Source organism: Manis javanica, chromosome 7 (assembly GCF_040802235.1).
Source record: "Manis javanica isolate MJ-LG chromosome 7, MJ_LKY, whole genome shotgun sequence".
NCBI classification, from domain to species: Eukaryota; Metazoa; Chordata; class Mammalia; order Pholidota; family Manidae; genus Manis; species Manis javanica.
The window spans coordinates 105,208,458-105,226,214 of NC_133162.1; the positions used below are offsets into that span (position 1 = coordinate 105,208,458).

The following is a 17,757-nucleotide window of genomic DNA, read 5'->3' on the forward strand; positions in this document are numbered from 1 at the left end:
AGAATCTGATATCCCAGCTTCCACTTTGTTCCCTACATTTTCCTCTCAATACAGCAGTCAGTGAGATACCTTGAAAAAGGAAATCTGATCATATATATATATATATGATCACTTCTCAAACTCCTCAGTGATATATATATCACTTCTCAAAACTCCTCAGTGGCTCCTGATTTAACTCTGATAAAAGTTCTATTAATGGTTTGTGAGTCCTATAACCTGCCTCCCCCTCCTATTACTTCTCCACCTCGTTTTTTCCCTCTCTGTCACACTGATGTCCTTACGAATTCCTGTTTTGGACTCTTCACTAGCTGATGAATCGGCCTGCATCAGTTTTCTCCCAGATAATTCTGGGTCATATGGGAGTTCTTTGTACTATTCTTGTCACTTTTTGTAACTGAAATTATTTTAGAATAAAAGTTAGAATTTTAAAGAGCAAAAAAGCAAAAAAACTACAACTCCCTATTATCTTTTCCCTGCCCTACTTTTTTCTTCCTTAACAGCATTTATCACCTTGTAAAACACTATTAGTTTCCTTGCTTATTATGGTGTTTGTTTACTGTCTGTTTCACCCCACTGGGGTATAAACTCCATAAGGGCAGAGATTTTTCTCAGTTTTATTTCCTGGTGTATTCTACGCATCTAGAGCAGTACCTGACACTAAACACTCAGTATCACTTGTTATATTAAGGGGTCAAAGGACTGCAGGACCATGATGACACTAGACGTAGAATAGTTCTAGAGATGATAAAGTATGAAGTGAGATCATAGGAGTGCATAGCTGAATTAGTGTGGAAATAAAGTTAACAGGAGACATGGCAATCCAGGAACTAAGAAACTAACATGCTGTGTTAGCTGAGCTGTACATTCAAATGTAAAAGTCACTCTAGGTAGAGAGAAAGACAATAACCCAAGTTCAAGTTATAGCAAGGAAATTAGGGGCACAGTTTGCAGAGTGATTAAGATTAAATACAGAACAGAGTTCCAAATTAAGATATTAGGGTGTTAGGATACCCCGGAAAGTTCTAAAAAGGCATACATATGGAAAATTATTCCGAATACATCGGAAGAAAATTTTCTGTTAATTTTAAAAACAAACTGAGTTAATCCAAATAGCTAAATTTTATAAACTCATCCTACTCAAAAATAATTGTCAGTGGAAATGGTCCTAATTACAATAGCAATCTGGCTACACAAACCAACAAGTATATGTTGTGAAAATGAAATACCTTATAAAACCTTGGACAACCTATGATAAAAGATTTGATTACTCAGTCCATATTTCCTCCCATCCCAGGGAAAAGAGGAGGCAGGTAGATAGGGCAAACTGACTCTAAATTTGGCTTGAATAAATTGCCAGTTTCTACAAGTGTTGAACATGGTCTATTGGACACTTCTGCTTTAAAAAGTACATGGATTCCAGAAACCAGACTCACACACACACAAAAAGGTTATGATTATAAGTTTGAAAAGGTAGTCAATAAAGATGTTGAAGGGTCCCCACCAGTAAGATGGCAAACTTCCGGCTTCTCTTCGGGGTCCTCAGTTCCCGCCGGCGCCACCTGAAGCACAATCACCTCTCGCCCCCCTCCCAATCCCAGCACCTAGCCAACAGCCACCAGCCTCGTAGAAGTGACAGCTCAATCAATTCATGCCCCCTCCTATATAACCCAGCACCTTTCCCTAATAAAGCGGAACTCTCCGGTGAATTGCTGCTATGTGTCGCTCCTTTCCTTTCATTGGTGCCGAAACCCGGGAGACGGGACACCACAACTGGGACCCGTCTTCCTCCGACACCAGCAGCAGCTTGCCCTCGTCCTCTTTTTCCGGCGCTGGCTCATCATACTCACCACTCCTCTCTGGCCTTTAGGTAAGTTTTCCCCCAGAGTGGGCCACTCTTCCCTGAGCTATCGCAGTGCCATTCACCGTGATCATCCGGCAAGGCCCTGACGCTTGGGGATGAGGAGGGAACGCTCCCTGCCTCAGGCCTTCACGGCTGCGGCGGACCCTCAGGCCCCTCCCCAAACAGCCATAAATCCCCGCCTCAGGCCTTCACGCTGCGGCCGACTCTCAGGCACCCCCCTCCAACAGCCATAAACGAGGTGACTCCTTTGTGGATGAGAACGCTCCCTTTTACCCCCCTCCTCCTTCTGCTCCGTCCGCCGAAAACGCATAGCGCTAGGTACCTCATGACTCCGTCACTCTGCCCTCTTAGGGAAGTCTGGGTGACGACCCACACTTCCCAAGAAATTCCAACTTGTATACGAGTTTCCACAGACCACCAAGGATCATCGGGGACGCCCTTTGTCTCCTTGTGGTCTGCTTCCAGTCCGAGAATCTCCGTTCGTTTTCCCCTGTTTGTCTCCTTCTCTGTCCTTTACCATGGGAGCCTCCTCATCCCTCCTTGAAAGTTCACCTCTTGAATGCCTGCTTAAGCATCTGGCTACCCTCTCCCTGATGCCTGATATAAAACCAAAACTTCTCCGTAAATATTCCTCCCAAGATTGGCCGACATACCCCCTAGACAATAAAAACCAATGGCCTGCAGGGGGAAATCTTGATCCTAACATCACTCGCGATCTTTTTAACTACTGCCAGCGCCTGAAAAAATGGAAGGAGATTCCCTATATCGAAGCTTTCCGCCTCCTCCTCTCCCCGCCCCCTCCCAAGTTCTCCTAGCCTGCAAGCCGCCGCCCCCGCAGAAGCCTCCCTTTCACTCCCTTCCCCTTCTTCTCCTACAACAGCCTTTCTCCCTTCCTCCCCAACCATCTCCTCCCCCATCTCACCTCCTCCACCTTCATTCCCTGCAGATTAAGCCTGAGCCTTTCAGCCCCCCTTTAACTAGGTCCCAGGAGCCTCCTCCGTCTTTGCCCTCATCACCTGTTTCTCCCCTGTTAGGGACCGCCTTTGTCTTCTCACATGTTTGTAGAGAGAATGGGAAAGCACCTCCCCCCATGTCTGAACGCAGCATGGGAAAGCACAAGCTAGAGAACAATCGGTGCAGTCCCTAGAAGTTATCTGTCCACAAAAACATATCTTGCCAAGACTCCTCACTCAGAAAATAGGGAGACCTTGAAGATGTGTAGAAACACCGCCCCTGCTTCTAGCTATGCCCTTCCCCCACTTGCCGATGTGGCAGGAATAGAAAACAACGCACTCCATAAGCAATTAACTGGAGCCCTGCTGTAGCTCAGTAGAGCATGGGACTCTTAACCTCAGAGTCACGAGTTCAAGCCCAACTAAAGTAGCAGAGGCAAGGAGCTGGGCTGCTAGCTGGCGACATGTGGGTCCGATTTTATCTTTCTTTATTTTCTTTGCCCCCCTTCTGCACTTCAGGACCTGCTCGACTAGACACGGCTAGACCGCGTCACTCCCCCACAGACTGAGCCAGAACCCTTCAGTGCCCCTCAGACTCAGTCCCGAGAGCCTCCCAAAATTATCGTCCCCCTCCGTGAGGTAGCAGAATCCAAACGCATCGTGCGTGTTCACGTCCCTTTCTCCTTAAGAGATTTAGCCTAACTAAAGAAACGCCTAAGTTCCTTTTCCACTGATCCCATGACATACATCAGGGAGTTTCAATAGACCCTCCAGTCTTACACCCTCACACATCATGACATTTTCATGCTCCTGGCCAATACTCTCCTCCCTGAAGAGCGTAGACGAGTTTGGGACTTTGCCCAAATGCAGGCTACTGAAACCGACAGGACTGACCCCACCTAGCCCCCTGGCCCCACTGCTGTCCCCGAACAAGACCCACACTGAAATTATAACACCGCCATGAGTCTCCGCTCTCGAGATATTTTTGCCTCCTGCTTAATAGCAGGTCTTAAAAAGGGCAGCTTGTAAAGTAGTCAATTTTCAAAAGCTCCAAGACATAATTCAAAAGAGAGATGAAATCCCCTCCGAGTTCTTAGACAGACTCACTCAAGCCCTATTACAGTATAGCAGCCTGGACCCAGAAACACCTGAAGGAAGACATGTCCTTATGACATACTTCCTAGCTCAAGGCTACCCCAACATTAAAGCTAAACTCAAAAAGTTAGAACAGGGCCCCGCTACCCCACAGACTGAGATCCTAACAGTGGCCTTTAAAGTCTTCCATAAGCGGGAGGAGGAGAAAGAATGCCGTAAACAAAAGGCTTATAAGGCCAATTTCCAGATGTTGGCCCAGCTGATAAAACCACAACCTGGGCGCCCCTCTACAAACAAGCCCCCCCAAGAGCTTGTTTCAAGTGCAGAAAAGAGGGACATTGGTCAAGGGCGTGCCCCTCCCCCAGATCTCCTACCACCCCATGCCCCAGATGCCACACAAAGGGCCACTGGGGGTCTCATTGCCCAACCACCCGAAGGGGACGCTGGACGAACAACCCCCATCCTAAGCCCGCCGTAGTGGGGCTGGCAGAAGAAGATTGATGGGGCCCGGGGGCTTCTCGCCCGAACATTTCCATCACCAAACAGGAGCCCAGGGTTACTTTAACAGTAGACGGTCACCCCATCTCCTTCCTCCTAGATACAGGAGCCACCTTCTCAGTCTTGTGAGAGTACCGGGGCCCTACCACGCCAGCCATTACTCCTATAGTCAGAGTAGGAGGTAAACAGATTTTCCCATTAAACCCCCCACCCACCCTTTTATGCACAATCCAAGACAATCCCATACCTTTCTCCCACTCCTTCCTGGTTATGCCCCAGTGTCCCATCCCTTTACTAGGACGAGACATCCTTTCCCTCCTCCACGTTTCCATAACTATATCCACTCCCACAGCCCCCAGTACTCCCTTTCTGATGGCCCTCCTAGCCGACGACCCCCCTCTACCCAATGAAAGCTCCGGTTCCGCCCTCATACACCCTGTAAATCCCAAAGTTTGGGACATTACAAGCCCCTCCGTGGCCCTATGTCCCCCTGCCTCTATCAAATTATGTGACCCCTCTCAGTATATCTGTCAGGCCCAATACCCCCTAACCATTTCAGCCCTCATAGGCCTCCAACCCATCATTCAAGCAGACCCACTCACTCCCCATTTAATACCCCCATATTAGCTGTTAAAAAAACCAACGGATCTTGCCGCCTTGTCCAAGACCTTCGCCTCATCAACATAGCCATTGTCCCTATCCATCCCTTAGTTCCAAATCCATACAGCCTCAGCATCCCACTTCTCAGTCCTAGATCTCAAAGACCCATTTTTCTATCCCTCTAGACCCCTGCTCCCAAGATTTTTTCATGTTCACCTGGATGGACCCATACAGAAGACATTCTAAACAACTGACTTGGTCAGTTTTGCCACAAAGCTTCCGAGATAGTCCCCATATTTTTAGACAGGTCCTAGCTCAGGACCTCAAACAGTTTCATCATGATCACTCCAAGTCCACCTTATAATACATAGACAATCTTCTACTCTGCAGTCTCTCGTGGGAACAGTCTCAACTTGACACTGCCTCCCTACTTAACCTTCTAGCTTCCAGAAGTTACCGAGTATCCCCCGTCAAAGCTCAAATCTCTTCCTCTCCTATCACTTACCTTAGATTCCTTCTATCTCAAGAAAGAAAGTCCATTATCTTAGACAGAAAATGGCTCCTCTCTGACCTGCCCATTCCCAAAACCAAGACAAAAATCCTTTCCTTTCTAGGCCCTTTCTAAGCCTAGCTAGATATTTTAGAACGTAGATCCCTAACTTCTCCCTGCACCCTGTTGGCAAGACCCCTATACAACCTCAGCAAGAGCCCCCCTAAAAAACCATTATCCTCCTCACCCCGACACTCCTACATTAAGCTCCGTCAAGCCCTTGTAGAAGCCCCAGCTCTCCATCTTCCTGATTTGTCGAAGCCCTTCTCATTATACATTCATGAGAGGTCCAGTCAAGCTCTAGGAGTCCTAGGCCAATATGCTTTGCCCCAGTAGCTTATATCTCCAAGCAATTAGACCCCACAGTTCAGGGATGGGCCCCCTGCCTACGAGCATTAGCCGCTAGACAGCTCTTGCAGAAAGAAGCTCATAAACTGACATTCAGAGCGTCCCTTACCATTCTGTCCCCACATCACCTAAAAGATCTCTGAACCTACAAAAGTTTACAGACTCTCCCTCCCTCCAGACTCCTCACCTTACTGTCCTCTTTCCTCCAAAATCCCGTTCACCCCCTTTGCCATCCATACCCGAATCATGACTTTTTCCTCCTTTACTGCTCTCTCGCTTTTTTTCCTCATTCCTATTGTCTTCCCCACCACCCCAGCCTCCTTTGTATGGCGATTCAAAGTCAGACAGACTTACACACAGCATCAAACAAGTTACTGCCCTCATTGCCACACCAGACTGCCCTCTGAAAAGCTGCTCTGAGCCTTTATACCTCCACTTTCCTCCCTCCACTGAAGTGTTCACTAGCAGCTACCCTTATTCTCCCTACCTCTGCTTCCTCTATGACCAAAAACAAGCCTATTGCAGGCGATGTCCAGACACCTACAGGGGATGTCCCTACTGGTCTTGCACCATTCACTACATGGGTAACTTCCAGTACCCACAGTATTACTCCTCTAACCATTTCATGAAATATCCCAACGGCTCATTCTCCTTATCAATCCCAGATCCCTGGGACTCTCGATGGGCTGCCAGAGTCACAGCCTCAGTTTACTACGGGGGGTCCTCGACCCTCCACAGTACCCTTCATATCTCTCGAAAGTATGTTCCCTCTCATTCCCAGATCTCTCAAGTTGCATCAGATAGCAGACATTCCGAAAAAGTCATTATCCAAACTCTTGATGGCGCCTCTTCATCTTCTTATCCCCACCCCTCTTCCCATTTCTCCTACTCTTCATTACAGCTCATTCAGGACACCACCATCATTCTCAACCACACCCTTAACACAGCCAATTGTTTCTTGTGCGCATCACTACAGCGCCCACTGCTGGCCGCCGTGCCCCTTAATATTTCCAACTACTCCTTCCATGCAGAAAGACAACTCCTCTGCCCCCTGGCAGACATACCCCTATGGGAACCAGAATACGCAGATAATCTCACCATCCACCACTGTGTAATCCCAACTCCACCCCCCTCCAGCGCACTTCACTGCCTCTCTATCTACACCCCTACCTCCGGCTCTAAGACTTTGACGCAACCGGGACACTTCTTTTAGTGTAATAGCAGTCTTTTCAACTCACTGCCTCTCAACTCCGATACACCCTGCATTCTCGTCACCCTAATCCCACAGTTAACACTTTACAGCATGGCAGAATTCCTTGAGCTCCAACCTCCCTTGCCCTCGCGCACAAAAAGAGCTGTGTTCCTTCCCATCATAGTCAGTAGCTCTTTGATCACCTCAGCCATTGGGGCAGGGTTTTCGGGAGAAGCCTTGGGTCACTCTCTATAGGCAGTTAGAAATCTCAACGCCAAACTTGAGGGAGCCCTGACATCCACTGCCGATTCTCTAGCCTCTCTCCAAAGACAGGTCACTTCGCTAGCTAAAGTCACCCTTCAAAACCGGCGGGCCCTAGATCTGCTTATAGCCGAGAAGGGCGGCACCTGCGTCTTCCTCTGTGAAGAGTGCTGCTATTACATCAACGAATCTGGCATTGTAGAAACTGACATTACCAAACTCACCGACCTTGCCTCCAGTCTCCACTCTGCTTCCAATTCCAACCCATTCTCGTCAATACTAACAAACCCCCTCCTCACCTGGCTCTGGCCCATTGCAGGCCCCATAATAATCATTCTTCTCGCCTGTCTCTTCTTACCCTGTATAATAAAGTTCATCAAATCCCAAGTCGGAAAAATCTCTAATCAAGCTTTCAACCAGCTTTTACTCAGGAACTACCAGCTTCTGGCCATAGAAGATCCCTCACCCTCACGTGACCTCCTCACCACACGCTGAGATGGACCCCTCTCTCCACTGGAAACTGTTCCTGGAAACAGGAGCCGCAGACGCCTGGCTCCTGACACCCATATCCTCTTAGCCAACCTATGGGTACAGGGAACCTTCATTGATTTCCAAACCTGAAGAAGTCCACATCTACTCGTCCTTACTGCGGGGAGTCCTATCAACCCTTTCCTCCCAATCCTCAAGCCCTCACTCCCTTCTCTGCCCCTGTTCAGCAGGAAGCAGCCAGAGAGAAAGCAACGTCCACAAACCCATAGAGGAGAAAGGGGGGAATGAAGGGTCCCCACCAGTAAGATGGCAAACTTCCGGCTTCTCTTCGGGGTCCTCAGTTCCCGCCGGCGCCACCTGAAGCCCAATCACCTCTCGCCCCCCTCCCAATCCCAGCACCTAGCCAAAAGCCACCAGCCCCGTAGAAGTGACAGCTCAATCAATTCATGCCCCCTCCTATATAACCCAGCACCTTTCCCTAATAAAGCGGAACTCTCCGGTGAATTGCTGCTATGTGTCGCTCCTTTCTTTTCAGATGTCAACTTGTCTACTCAAATATTTTCAAAGTGATTATACACAAAGTCACATATTCAATCATAGAAACTCTTCAGATTTGATCAGGACTTGGGAATATATACCCTATTTCATATTTTAACATACTCATTGCTTACATAACAGTGTACATTCTACTTACACGTTTATATCTGATGTAGCTATTATAAATCTATTACCTAAATTTTATAAACTGTAATCACATTTGTCAGTAAAACTGAATACCCTAAAATGATAAAAGATCATTTTCGGTAAATTATACAATTACATATTTGAAAAATCACTTATGGGGCTTTAAAAACTGCCATATCTAATTACTTTAAAAGTAAGGACCGTAGAATCTTTCATTCTAAAGTCAATTGCTTTCAGAATAATTATAAAATAACTCCCACTTATGAAGTGACTTCTTTCTGTGAGGCACACTGCACTAGGAAACTTTTAAAAACTCCTCTAATTCTCAAAACAACTCACGAAGTATTATTATCCTCACATTAAGGACAAGAAAATTGAGGTTCAGAGATCTTAGGAATTTATTACAAGTTAGCAACTGGTGATATTAAGCCAGGAATGCAGGTTAGCCTAATTTATAAGTCCAATTTTTTGCCATTAGGCCACATTGTTTCTTAAAATCACTCATTGCAGAAGGTACATGGTATAAAAAGGTGAATTTGTGCCACTGAAGCCTCACTTCCCAGTACAATCTAGGGCAGAAATAAGAGTTACAAACAAACAACTGCAACATAATGTGGTAAGTGCTATGAAAGAAGTATATTTAAGAATATCATATATAATTCCTATGTTGACAGATAGTTACCACACTAGTGGGGGTGAGGATTTAATAACATGGGTAACTGTTGAACTACCATGTTGTACACTTGAAACCAATATAAGATTATTTATCAATGACACTTCGATAAATAATACATAAATAAATGTCCAAAACTAAAGTCTATTTTTCCATCAAACTTATGTACTCCCTGCCCAATCTCTCAGTAATCATCTAACCATGCAAGTTACTGAAACCAAATTAAATCCACTTGTTATTATTTCCCAAATATATCTCAAACACATCAGTTTCTTTCCAATTCCACTGTCATCATCTATCCCAAGCCCTTACTAGAATACTGCAATAGAGCCCAACTGGACTCGCTCACATTTTCCTTAATATTAGTTGATTTCCTTAAAGAATTTAATTATTACAATTGGCAATATTTTTACCTGTGTACTTGAATTTTATCTCTCCCTCCTATTAGAATGCCTTCATAAAGTCAAGGACCATAAACTGTCTTGTACCTCTTTTAGTGGATGCTCAATAAAATATTTCTTGACCAAATAAACGAATGAGAAAGAGAACAAAGAAAATAAATAGAAGAATTGATTAGGGGATGTGTTGAATTTGAAGTACTTAAGAGAAGGCTGTGAGGTATAGTGGAATAGTTATAAATTAGAGATAAGCAATCAGAAGTCATCAGGTTCTACTGAAAGCCAACTATAAAATGCAAGCCTCAATATAAAAAGTGATTATATAATTTGAGCAATCAGATGTACTCTTAAACTACAAACATTTAGATCCAACTCTGTAATAAAAACATGTCTTAACAAAGCACAGAATGCCCCATTAAGGCTTGACTGTGCCTTCAAAATATTTTGTATGGCTAATAAGAAATTAAGTAATTGCCTTTCTTTAAGTAATACTCAGTATCTACGTAATTGTCAAACTTTTATTTTCTTAAAATATAAAATACCACAGATTATTTTGACAAAATGAAACCAAAATCCATCTAATAAAATACAAGAAAGTGTGAGAATGATAAGAAAATGTCTAAAAAAAGAAAAGACTTACCTACTAGACATCAAAATATTATAACATTACAAAAATTATGATCATGTATATGGTACCAGTTGAAGAAAAGACAGAACAAATAAAACAGAGGCTAACATAATTATGTATAAATTATAAATTAAATGTAAAAACAAATAAAAATTACATGTACATACTGTTTTTATTAACTAATTTCTAAGCATTACAAAAGCTTTTCAAAGCATCACAAATAAACTAGAAACTATGAAAGAGATTTCAACACTAAAATAACTGTGCAACAGAAAAACACCATTAAAAGGTTTAAAAGACAGATTTCAAAATGGGAGTAAAGACGTGCTAAATATGTGACTAAAAGTTAAAAACCCAGTAAGTAATTTATTTATTACGAGACTATGATAGATAACAGACTACTCAAAAAGAGATTAAACCAAAAAGGACAATCTCCATATAAATGATGCTCAACATCAACAGAATTGAATTAGATACAAATTAAATTAATGAGGCCACCTTTTACAATCAGAGTGGATAACAAAAGATGGGAGTGGGTCTTCTCAAACACTGTTAACAGGAAACAAAATGGGCACATTTCTAAGGAGGAATTTGTACTTCTGGCTAAAAAGCTTACCTCCAAAAAGTAATATTTAAGGGATAATCAGGCAAGCATATGAAGATGATGTTCACATCAGAACTGCTTTTAAAAGTTAATAATTGATCCAGTGATTCCAATTCTGGATATATATTATATATACAAAAGAACTGAAAACAGGATCTTGAAGAGATATTTGCGTACTCTTGTTCAATGCAGCATAATTCACAACGGTTAAGAGGTAGAAGCAATCTAAATGTCCAATCACAGATGAAGGGATAAATAAATGTGTCATATACATACAGTGGAATGTTATTCAGCCTTAAAAAAGAAGAAAATCCTGTCATATGCTATAACATGGATGAATCTTTGAGGACATGATACTAAATAAGCCAGTCACTGAAGGACAATACTGCACAATTCCACTTTATGAGGTACCTAAGTAGTTGAATTCTCACAACAGAAAGTAGAATGGTGGTTGCTAGGGATTGTGGGAGGGGAAAAATGTAAAGTTGTTCTTTGAGTACAATTTCAGTTTTGCAATATGAAAAGTTCTAAACGTCTGTTACATGACACAGTACATATACTTACTGTATAGGACTGTACATTTTTAAATGGTTAAAATCATAAATTTTATGTTTTTTATCACAGTCAAAAAGAAAAGTTAATTAAAAATAATGTAGATATCCATCAGCTAGGAATTGGTTATGTTAGAGACAAACAATGAAATACCAGAGAGCCATTAAAATTGATAATACTGCTATATATTCAGTCATATTCACTGTACATTATTGAGTTCTAAAAAAGTTTACAAAAGAGCAAAGTAGTATGATATCATTCACACATATGTCTGAACCTGTAAAAGAGAGATACTTGTAAGGCTACTCACAAATTTAATTGTGGTATCTCCGAGTAATAGGATTACAAATAACCTTTACTTTCTTTTTTATATTTACATGTTTTTAACTACGAGTTTAAGTATTATGTGCACAGCAAAGGATAGCTCAAAAAGGAAGCTGCATTTTGTGCCAGAATGCTCAGCTGGAATTTTACAATTCTATGTGTTTAGAACATATTGGGGAATTAATAAATATTTGAGAGGCAGAATAGGTTAAGAGCTCAGGAATGAGACAGACCTGAATATGAATCTCAGCTCCAAATCTACTAGACAAGGCTTTACAGTCTTACTGAATTTCACTGAACCCCAATTTCTTCAACTGCAAACATAACATAACAATACTTGGACATTGTTGCAGCAAAAATGTACTTAAAGTACTTAACATCATTCCTGGCTCAAAGGAAACATTAAAATAATGGCCATCTTTTACTATTTATTAACTTGATTTACCAAGGAAGAGCTCACAACAACAACAAAAAACAAAACCTAAAAATCAACAGGAGACCATACCACTAAAATACACAGAAAATCGCAACTGCATGAAAAAGAAAGAGATAATGCTTTGTCTGGTGGACCCCACAACACTGGCTGAAAGGTGTGGTTACATTCCTATATCTGGAAGGATTACATCTTAAAATTATCACCCAGTTGATACATAAACGCCACTCATGAATATTAGACACAGACTTACTAGTGCTTCAGTAAAAAGAAAAAAGGAAATATGATTATTTTAATTCACAGGTAGAACGGGAAAAGGTTAACAGAATAAACAGCACAAAACATGACTCATTAAGGCTTTACTTAATTTAGAGAGATTAATAGAAAGAGTAACACTACCGATAATTTTCTTTGAGTTCCTCACTACCCCTGGACAAAAAGCCTGTCTTTTTTGGCATTCTTCTACCCCCAAATTCTGGTATAGTGCCTAGTACAGTAAGTGTTCAATAAATACTTGCAAGATGATTAATAGGAGTAAATCTCAGTGAAATCCTAGGGAAAACTGAATTAGAATTTATCTAAGAAAGTTTTAGTCAAAATGATGAGGGAAAGCGTTTAAGAACGAAAGCCATCAGGCCTGGGGAAATAAGGCCTTTTCTGTTAACCCCTTCTGTATCTCGAGGCATCTCAAAGGGAAAGTCCAACTGCCAAAATACACTCAACTTTGCATCCCAAAGGGGGCATAAGCCAGACCCTAATGTGCTAAGCTTACTAGACTATGGGCTCCGAAATCTTTATAGTAATATCTTCATTCAGCAGTATATTACGGCTAGCACCCTGTCACCACTTGTGTGACAAGTGAGTCAAGCATACTCAAAAAAAAAAAAAAAAAAAAGAATGGTAATGAAACCACTATTATCAATCCGGAGCCCTTTTGTAGCTTTTCTCCTTCGAACCAGCTTTTAGAAGTCTGTGAAAGTGGGAGGAGTTAGATCAGAACTTCCGAGCCCGTTCTTTTTAGTCAAAGTGTTAAGAAGCCATGCTTTACTCACGGATAGCGGCTAAAGGCATTTAGAGGCACCTTCCACAAATGTATGGGTGGAATCTAATGGTGAGCAAGTCAGATCAGAAAAATGGGACTCTAGAATTTAAGACTAGGAGTGGAATGGCATCATGGACTTGGGAACTAACCCCATCCCACTTCACCCACTCTTTCCTAAAATGCAATTCAATTCCGTTCAACTTCCCACTGGCCCGCCGCGCCACCCTGAGACGGCCACACCTGGTGTATTCGCTGGTCTCCACTCCCGCCATACGTTTGGCATGTGTCCGCCCAAAGCGGAAGTGACTTCAAAGGCACAAACTGAAAGTAAGAGAGTGCAAATACTGGGAACCTAAAACCTCTCCGGTATTCTGAGAAAACTTTTCGAGTACCTGTTCTTCTATTCCTCTCTTTCCTGGTAGGGTGGCGAAAAGGATTCAATCACTACAGCCTTGCTACTAGATCCCCACCCCAAACGCCAAATTATTCAAAAGTTTGTTCCTTCTCATTGACCAACGAGGCAGCAGAGGCCTGAGAACTACAATTCCCGTCAGGTATCGCGGGAAGTAGAAGGGAGAAAGAATATGGGCAGAAGCAAAGTACACTGGGGACTGTAGTCGGCTCCAGGACGAAAGGGCACTCGCCCCGCCTTCCCTCACAGAGGCTGAAGAAACCAGGTGTTCGGCTTAGAACCCGTTACCGCTAAGAGGAGCCCAGCCCTTAGGCAGCGTTCCTCACTTACTCCCACATGGAGGATGAAAATTTTCCTTACTTCTATAAAGCATTGTAAATATTCCTTGTAGGAATATGGTTGTATTTCCATTATCTCCAGGTCAGTAAAAACTCCCAGAACTCCCCCACCTCAAGCCTCTAACTCGTGGGAAAAGGTGGCTCTTTTATAAGTGGGCAAAATGGCTGTCCTCTTAGTTTTACCATTGGTTGCCCTTTGCGTCCTTCAAGGGCGGTTACTTACCACTGATTGGTTCTTTTACCCTTGAGGGTGGAGAGAGACTTGGCAAGGCTCTCCCGCGGCCCAGGAGATAAAGGGGTGGAGAGAAGGCCGTTTGTTCCAGCGTGATTGGGTGGTCCTCGTGTCACTCCGAGAATGTACAACCTATGATTTGTCGATTACCCCTCAATGCGATGAAGAGGCGGGGGTTAGTGGTGGGAAGGGGCGGGATTTTGCCAGCCGCGGCTGCCGCTGGAGCCGGTGTCCGGGCTGGTGATGGGGTTAATTCCCTTTCGTAAGACTCTCACTTGCACCCACCCAGCCCCGCCGTCGCCCCGCCGCGCCGCGCTCCAGCCGCCTCCTCCTCCTCAGTAACACGGGTAAGAGATGCCCTCCCCTCCCCCCTCCAGCTCCCGGGAATAACGCGCCTCGCTCCCCTCCCCCGTCCGCCAACCGGTAGCGCTAACGGAGAAGGAGGCAGGCAAAGAGAGAGAGAGAGAGAGAGAGAGAGAGAGAGAGAGAGAGAGAGAGAGAGATGTGAGAAGGTGGCCGCCTCAGCCGAGCCGTCGGGGCTCCAGCCAGGCCCGCCGACCTGCTGCAGCGTCCAGCCCGCCGGGAGGTCGGGTTCTAAGGGAGGCCGGCTCGCCTGGCCCGCCGCTGCGGCTGCAGCTGCATCCACTACCTTGTGCCCACCGCCCCCACCCGGGGGCCATGTGAAAAAGCAAACCCCTCGAGGCCTAGCGTAGGAGGCAGAGGAAAGGTTCCCGAGTCCCTCCCATGGCTGCTTGCTGCTGCCCTCGCAGCCCCAGGGACTCGGGAACCGGCCACAGAAGGCCCGCCGGGAGTGGGTGCCGTGCGGGTTCTGCGCTCTCGGTTTGCTGGCGCCAGTGCCCCGGACCCCCCAGCCCACACCACGACCGCAGCCCCGGCCCTGCCCCGGGAGAAATTTTTAGAAATTTAGAAAGGAAATAAGGCATTCCGATCAGTTGGTGAAATGTAGGTGCATCTTGCCTGTGGTACCAATAAAAGCACAATGGAATTACTAAAAAGAAAGTTGAATGACTGTCAGTGCCACGGACCCCAGGGTCAGATTTACACACATTATGGTTGAGCATTAGACTGCCCTCCAAAATCCTGGTGTGTTTCAAGGTTTTGTCGTTCTCGTTTTTTGTTAAGAGGTGCAGAGGAGAGTGCCTCTGTTCTTTGAGTTTCTTTTATGTAGAAACTTAAATTGTTCGGGCTATCATGCCCTGTGTATAATTGTCCAGGGACAGCAAGTCAACTTAGTAAAAAAGTGAGGAGGTGCTTTCTCAAATAGTAACCCTTAGTAAATAGAAGATGATTTTTCTAATATGATTTTCCAGGGGAAACGAATACATATATGTATATATATATATATCTCCAAGGTTATAGTTTGCCTTTCTGTAACTGAAGAAACCATTTACTTGAAGCTTAAATGTCATTGATTGCAAGAACTTTTGAGTAATGAAAGGTTAAAATCAAACTGGAAACCTGTTTATAATATTTGAATCAATAAGATCTATGTAATATTTAATATAGTAGGATACCAGTATTAGTGACTAGATTAATTAGACACACTTCAATTTAACAACATTTGAAATCTTAGGCAAAATTTGAGTGCAAATGCTTCGTCCTCATATATCGATTTAAGTGCTCATCTTTTCACTCCTTTTTTGCCTGGGTGTATATGTCTTAAGTAATGGATTCTGTAATTTGTTGTAGACATGTCCATAATTAGAAATGAAATACTAGGCCTACTTTTGAGGTTTACTTGTTACCAGAATAATTTGGGTTGGGAAGAAATATCTCAGTTTTGACTAGATGTTAGACCATTTCTTCAGGGTCTGAGAAGTCTATACTGCCATAGTAATCTTCCGTGTTCTGTAACTAATACACCTAGTTCCATAACTAATACAGAATTGGCATAGATCCATAGGTTCAGGACCTGGAAGAAATTTGGATATGCCTTAAAATTTTAAAAATGAGACACATAACCCTGGAAGGTAAGTCCCCTCAGTTCCCTACAAAATACTCGTAGCACATACATCGCTCAGCATAGCACTTTTTAAAACTTGTTAATTGATGAATTTATAATTGATGTTTTCAGGTGTCATGTCCTCTGAAAGGGCTGATAAAAATACAGGAAACGTGTACATTCTCTTATTAGCTGTGGGACCCCTCTATGAGCCTCATTTCTGTTTCCTCATTTATAAAATGGGGATGATAACGCTTAACTCATGGAGTTGTGAAGATTAGAGGTGATGTAAAGCCCCTAGCATTGGGCCTAACACACAGTATAGATGATTAAATACTGTTATTTTCATACATATTAAGAGAGCAAGTTACATGAACAGGGTGTTGCAGCCTCAGATCATGTTCTGATTTTGACGGTTTTTATTTATAAAGTAACTTAAGTGCAGTTTGCAGCTGGCCATTTTCAAAGTGAAAGGAATGTGAGAAATTGGTCATCAAATAGAGAAGAGTTGTTTATTTTATGGAATTTTTTTTCTTGTTTTTGCATTAAAATTCAAGAGCCTCTGGTATATGTTTCAAGTGGATTATGTGGAATTAAATATGTGGTAAATTATTGTACTGGTAAGTTATTGTAATATCTGAAATTTTATTTAGCTAATGTGTTTCAAGATCTAGTGTATATAGTTGCTTTCTATATTCATTGATGACAAATACAAATTACTTTTGTGGGCTCTCAGGCTACTGGCAAGCAACAGTTGGACTCTAATACACAGTTAAGATTAAGCAAGTCATTTGAATTTATTATGGCCATAGGCTACTTTGGTTTTATTGCTGTTTTTAATTCTCATTATTTATCAATACTTGATTGTTTCTTTTGTGTGAAACAACATGCCAGACACACTGTTCCTCATCCCAGACACTGTTGAAAATGTACTGAGTCTTTACACATATCAGTGTTCAGTAAGACACATTTAAAGTTAGCGTGAAAACAGTTCTATTAATGAAGTTCTTCTGACAGTAATGCCTGGCCAGGGTACAAGGCCACTGCATCTTATGCTGAATGGTGAGCTGAGATACACATTATGGTGGGTCTCCCAAGATGTTGAAATTAGTACAGCTGGCTGCTCCTTCAAGGGCCTTCCATGGCAGCAGCAAAACATTTTATGAAACTGAAATAAGCTTTTTTAAATACTATACAGAAAACATGCATTTCCATCCCTTGCCGAGTAATAAAAGATTGTACTAGCACTTTAGAATATCTAATTATACCCATTTATATTAGTTATGTTTTAATCCTCAGAAATAAAGGAGCACTTAGAGTTAAGTTTTTTTTTCCATTCTTAAAATGTTGCAGTAATAAAGAAGAATTTGTAATATATTGTTGATATTTGAATTAGAAAATTTCACTATTAACACTTAGTAATTTTTTTCTAAAAAAAGAAAATAACCTTCCACTTAATCCCTGTGAATTCAGTAATGTTTTTTTTAATGATTCAGGCATGTGCAAAGAATCAAATCATGTAATCAAACAAAATTTTATTAGTTTTGCTTCCAAAATAAGGACATGTTACATATCAATCAATTAAATTGCAAATCAAACAATTTTGCTTATACCTGATAAGACATCA

At 42.8% G+C, this 17,757-nt stretch overlaps 1 protein-coding gene across 4 annotated transcripts in view; it reads right to left on the reverse strand.

Moving 5' to 3' along the window:
• The window catches only part of ZRANB3 (zinc finger RANBP2-type containing 3), a 331,095-nt gene extending 317,383 nt beyond the window's left edge, over positions 1–13,712 (reverse strand). For 3 of the 4 annotated variants that reach the window (XM_073241364.1, XM_073241366.1, XM_037020790.2), the window contains exon 1: positions 13,426–13,594. In XM_073241364.1, the coding sequence (XP_073097465.1) occupies positions 13,426–13,457 (32 nt within the window). In that variant the 5' untranslated portion in view covers positions 13,458–13,594. Of the gene's footprint in view, positions 1–13,425 lie in introns of all 4 variants that reach the window. The other variant, XM_073241365.1, reaches the window with a different exon arrangement.
• Positions 13,713–17,757: the final 4,045 nt, after the last annotated feature.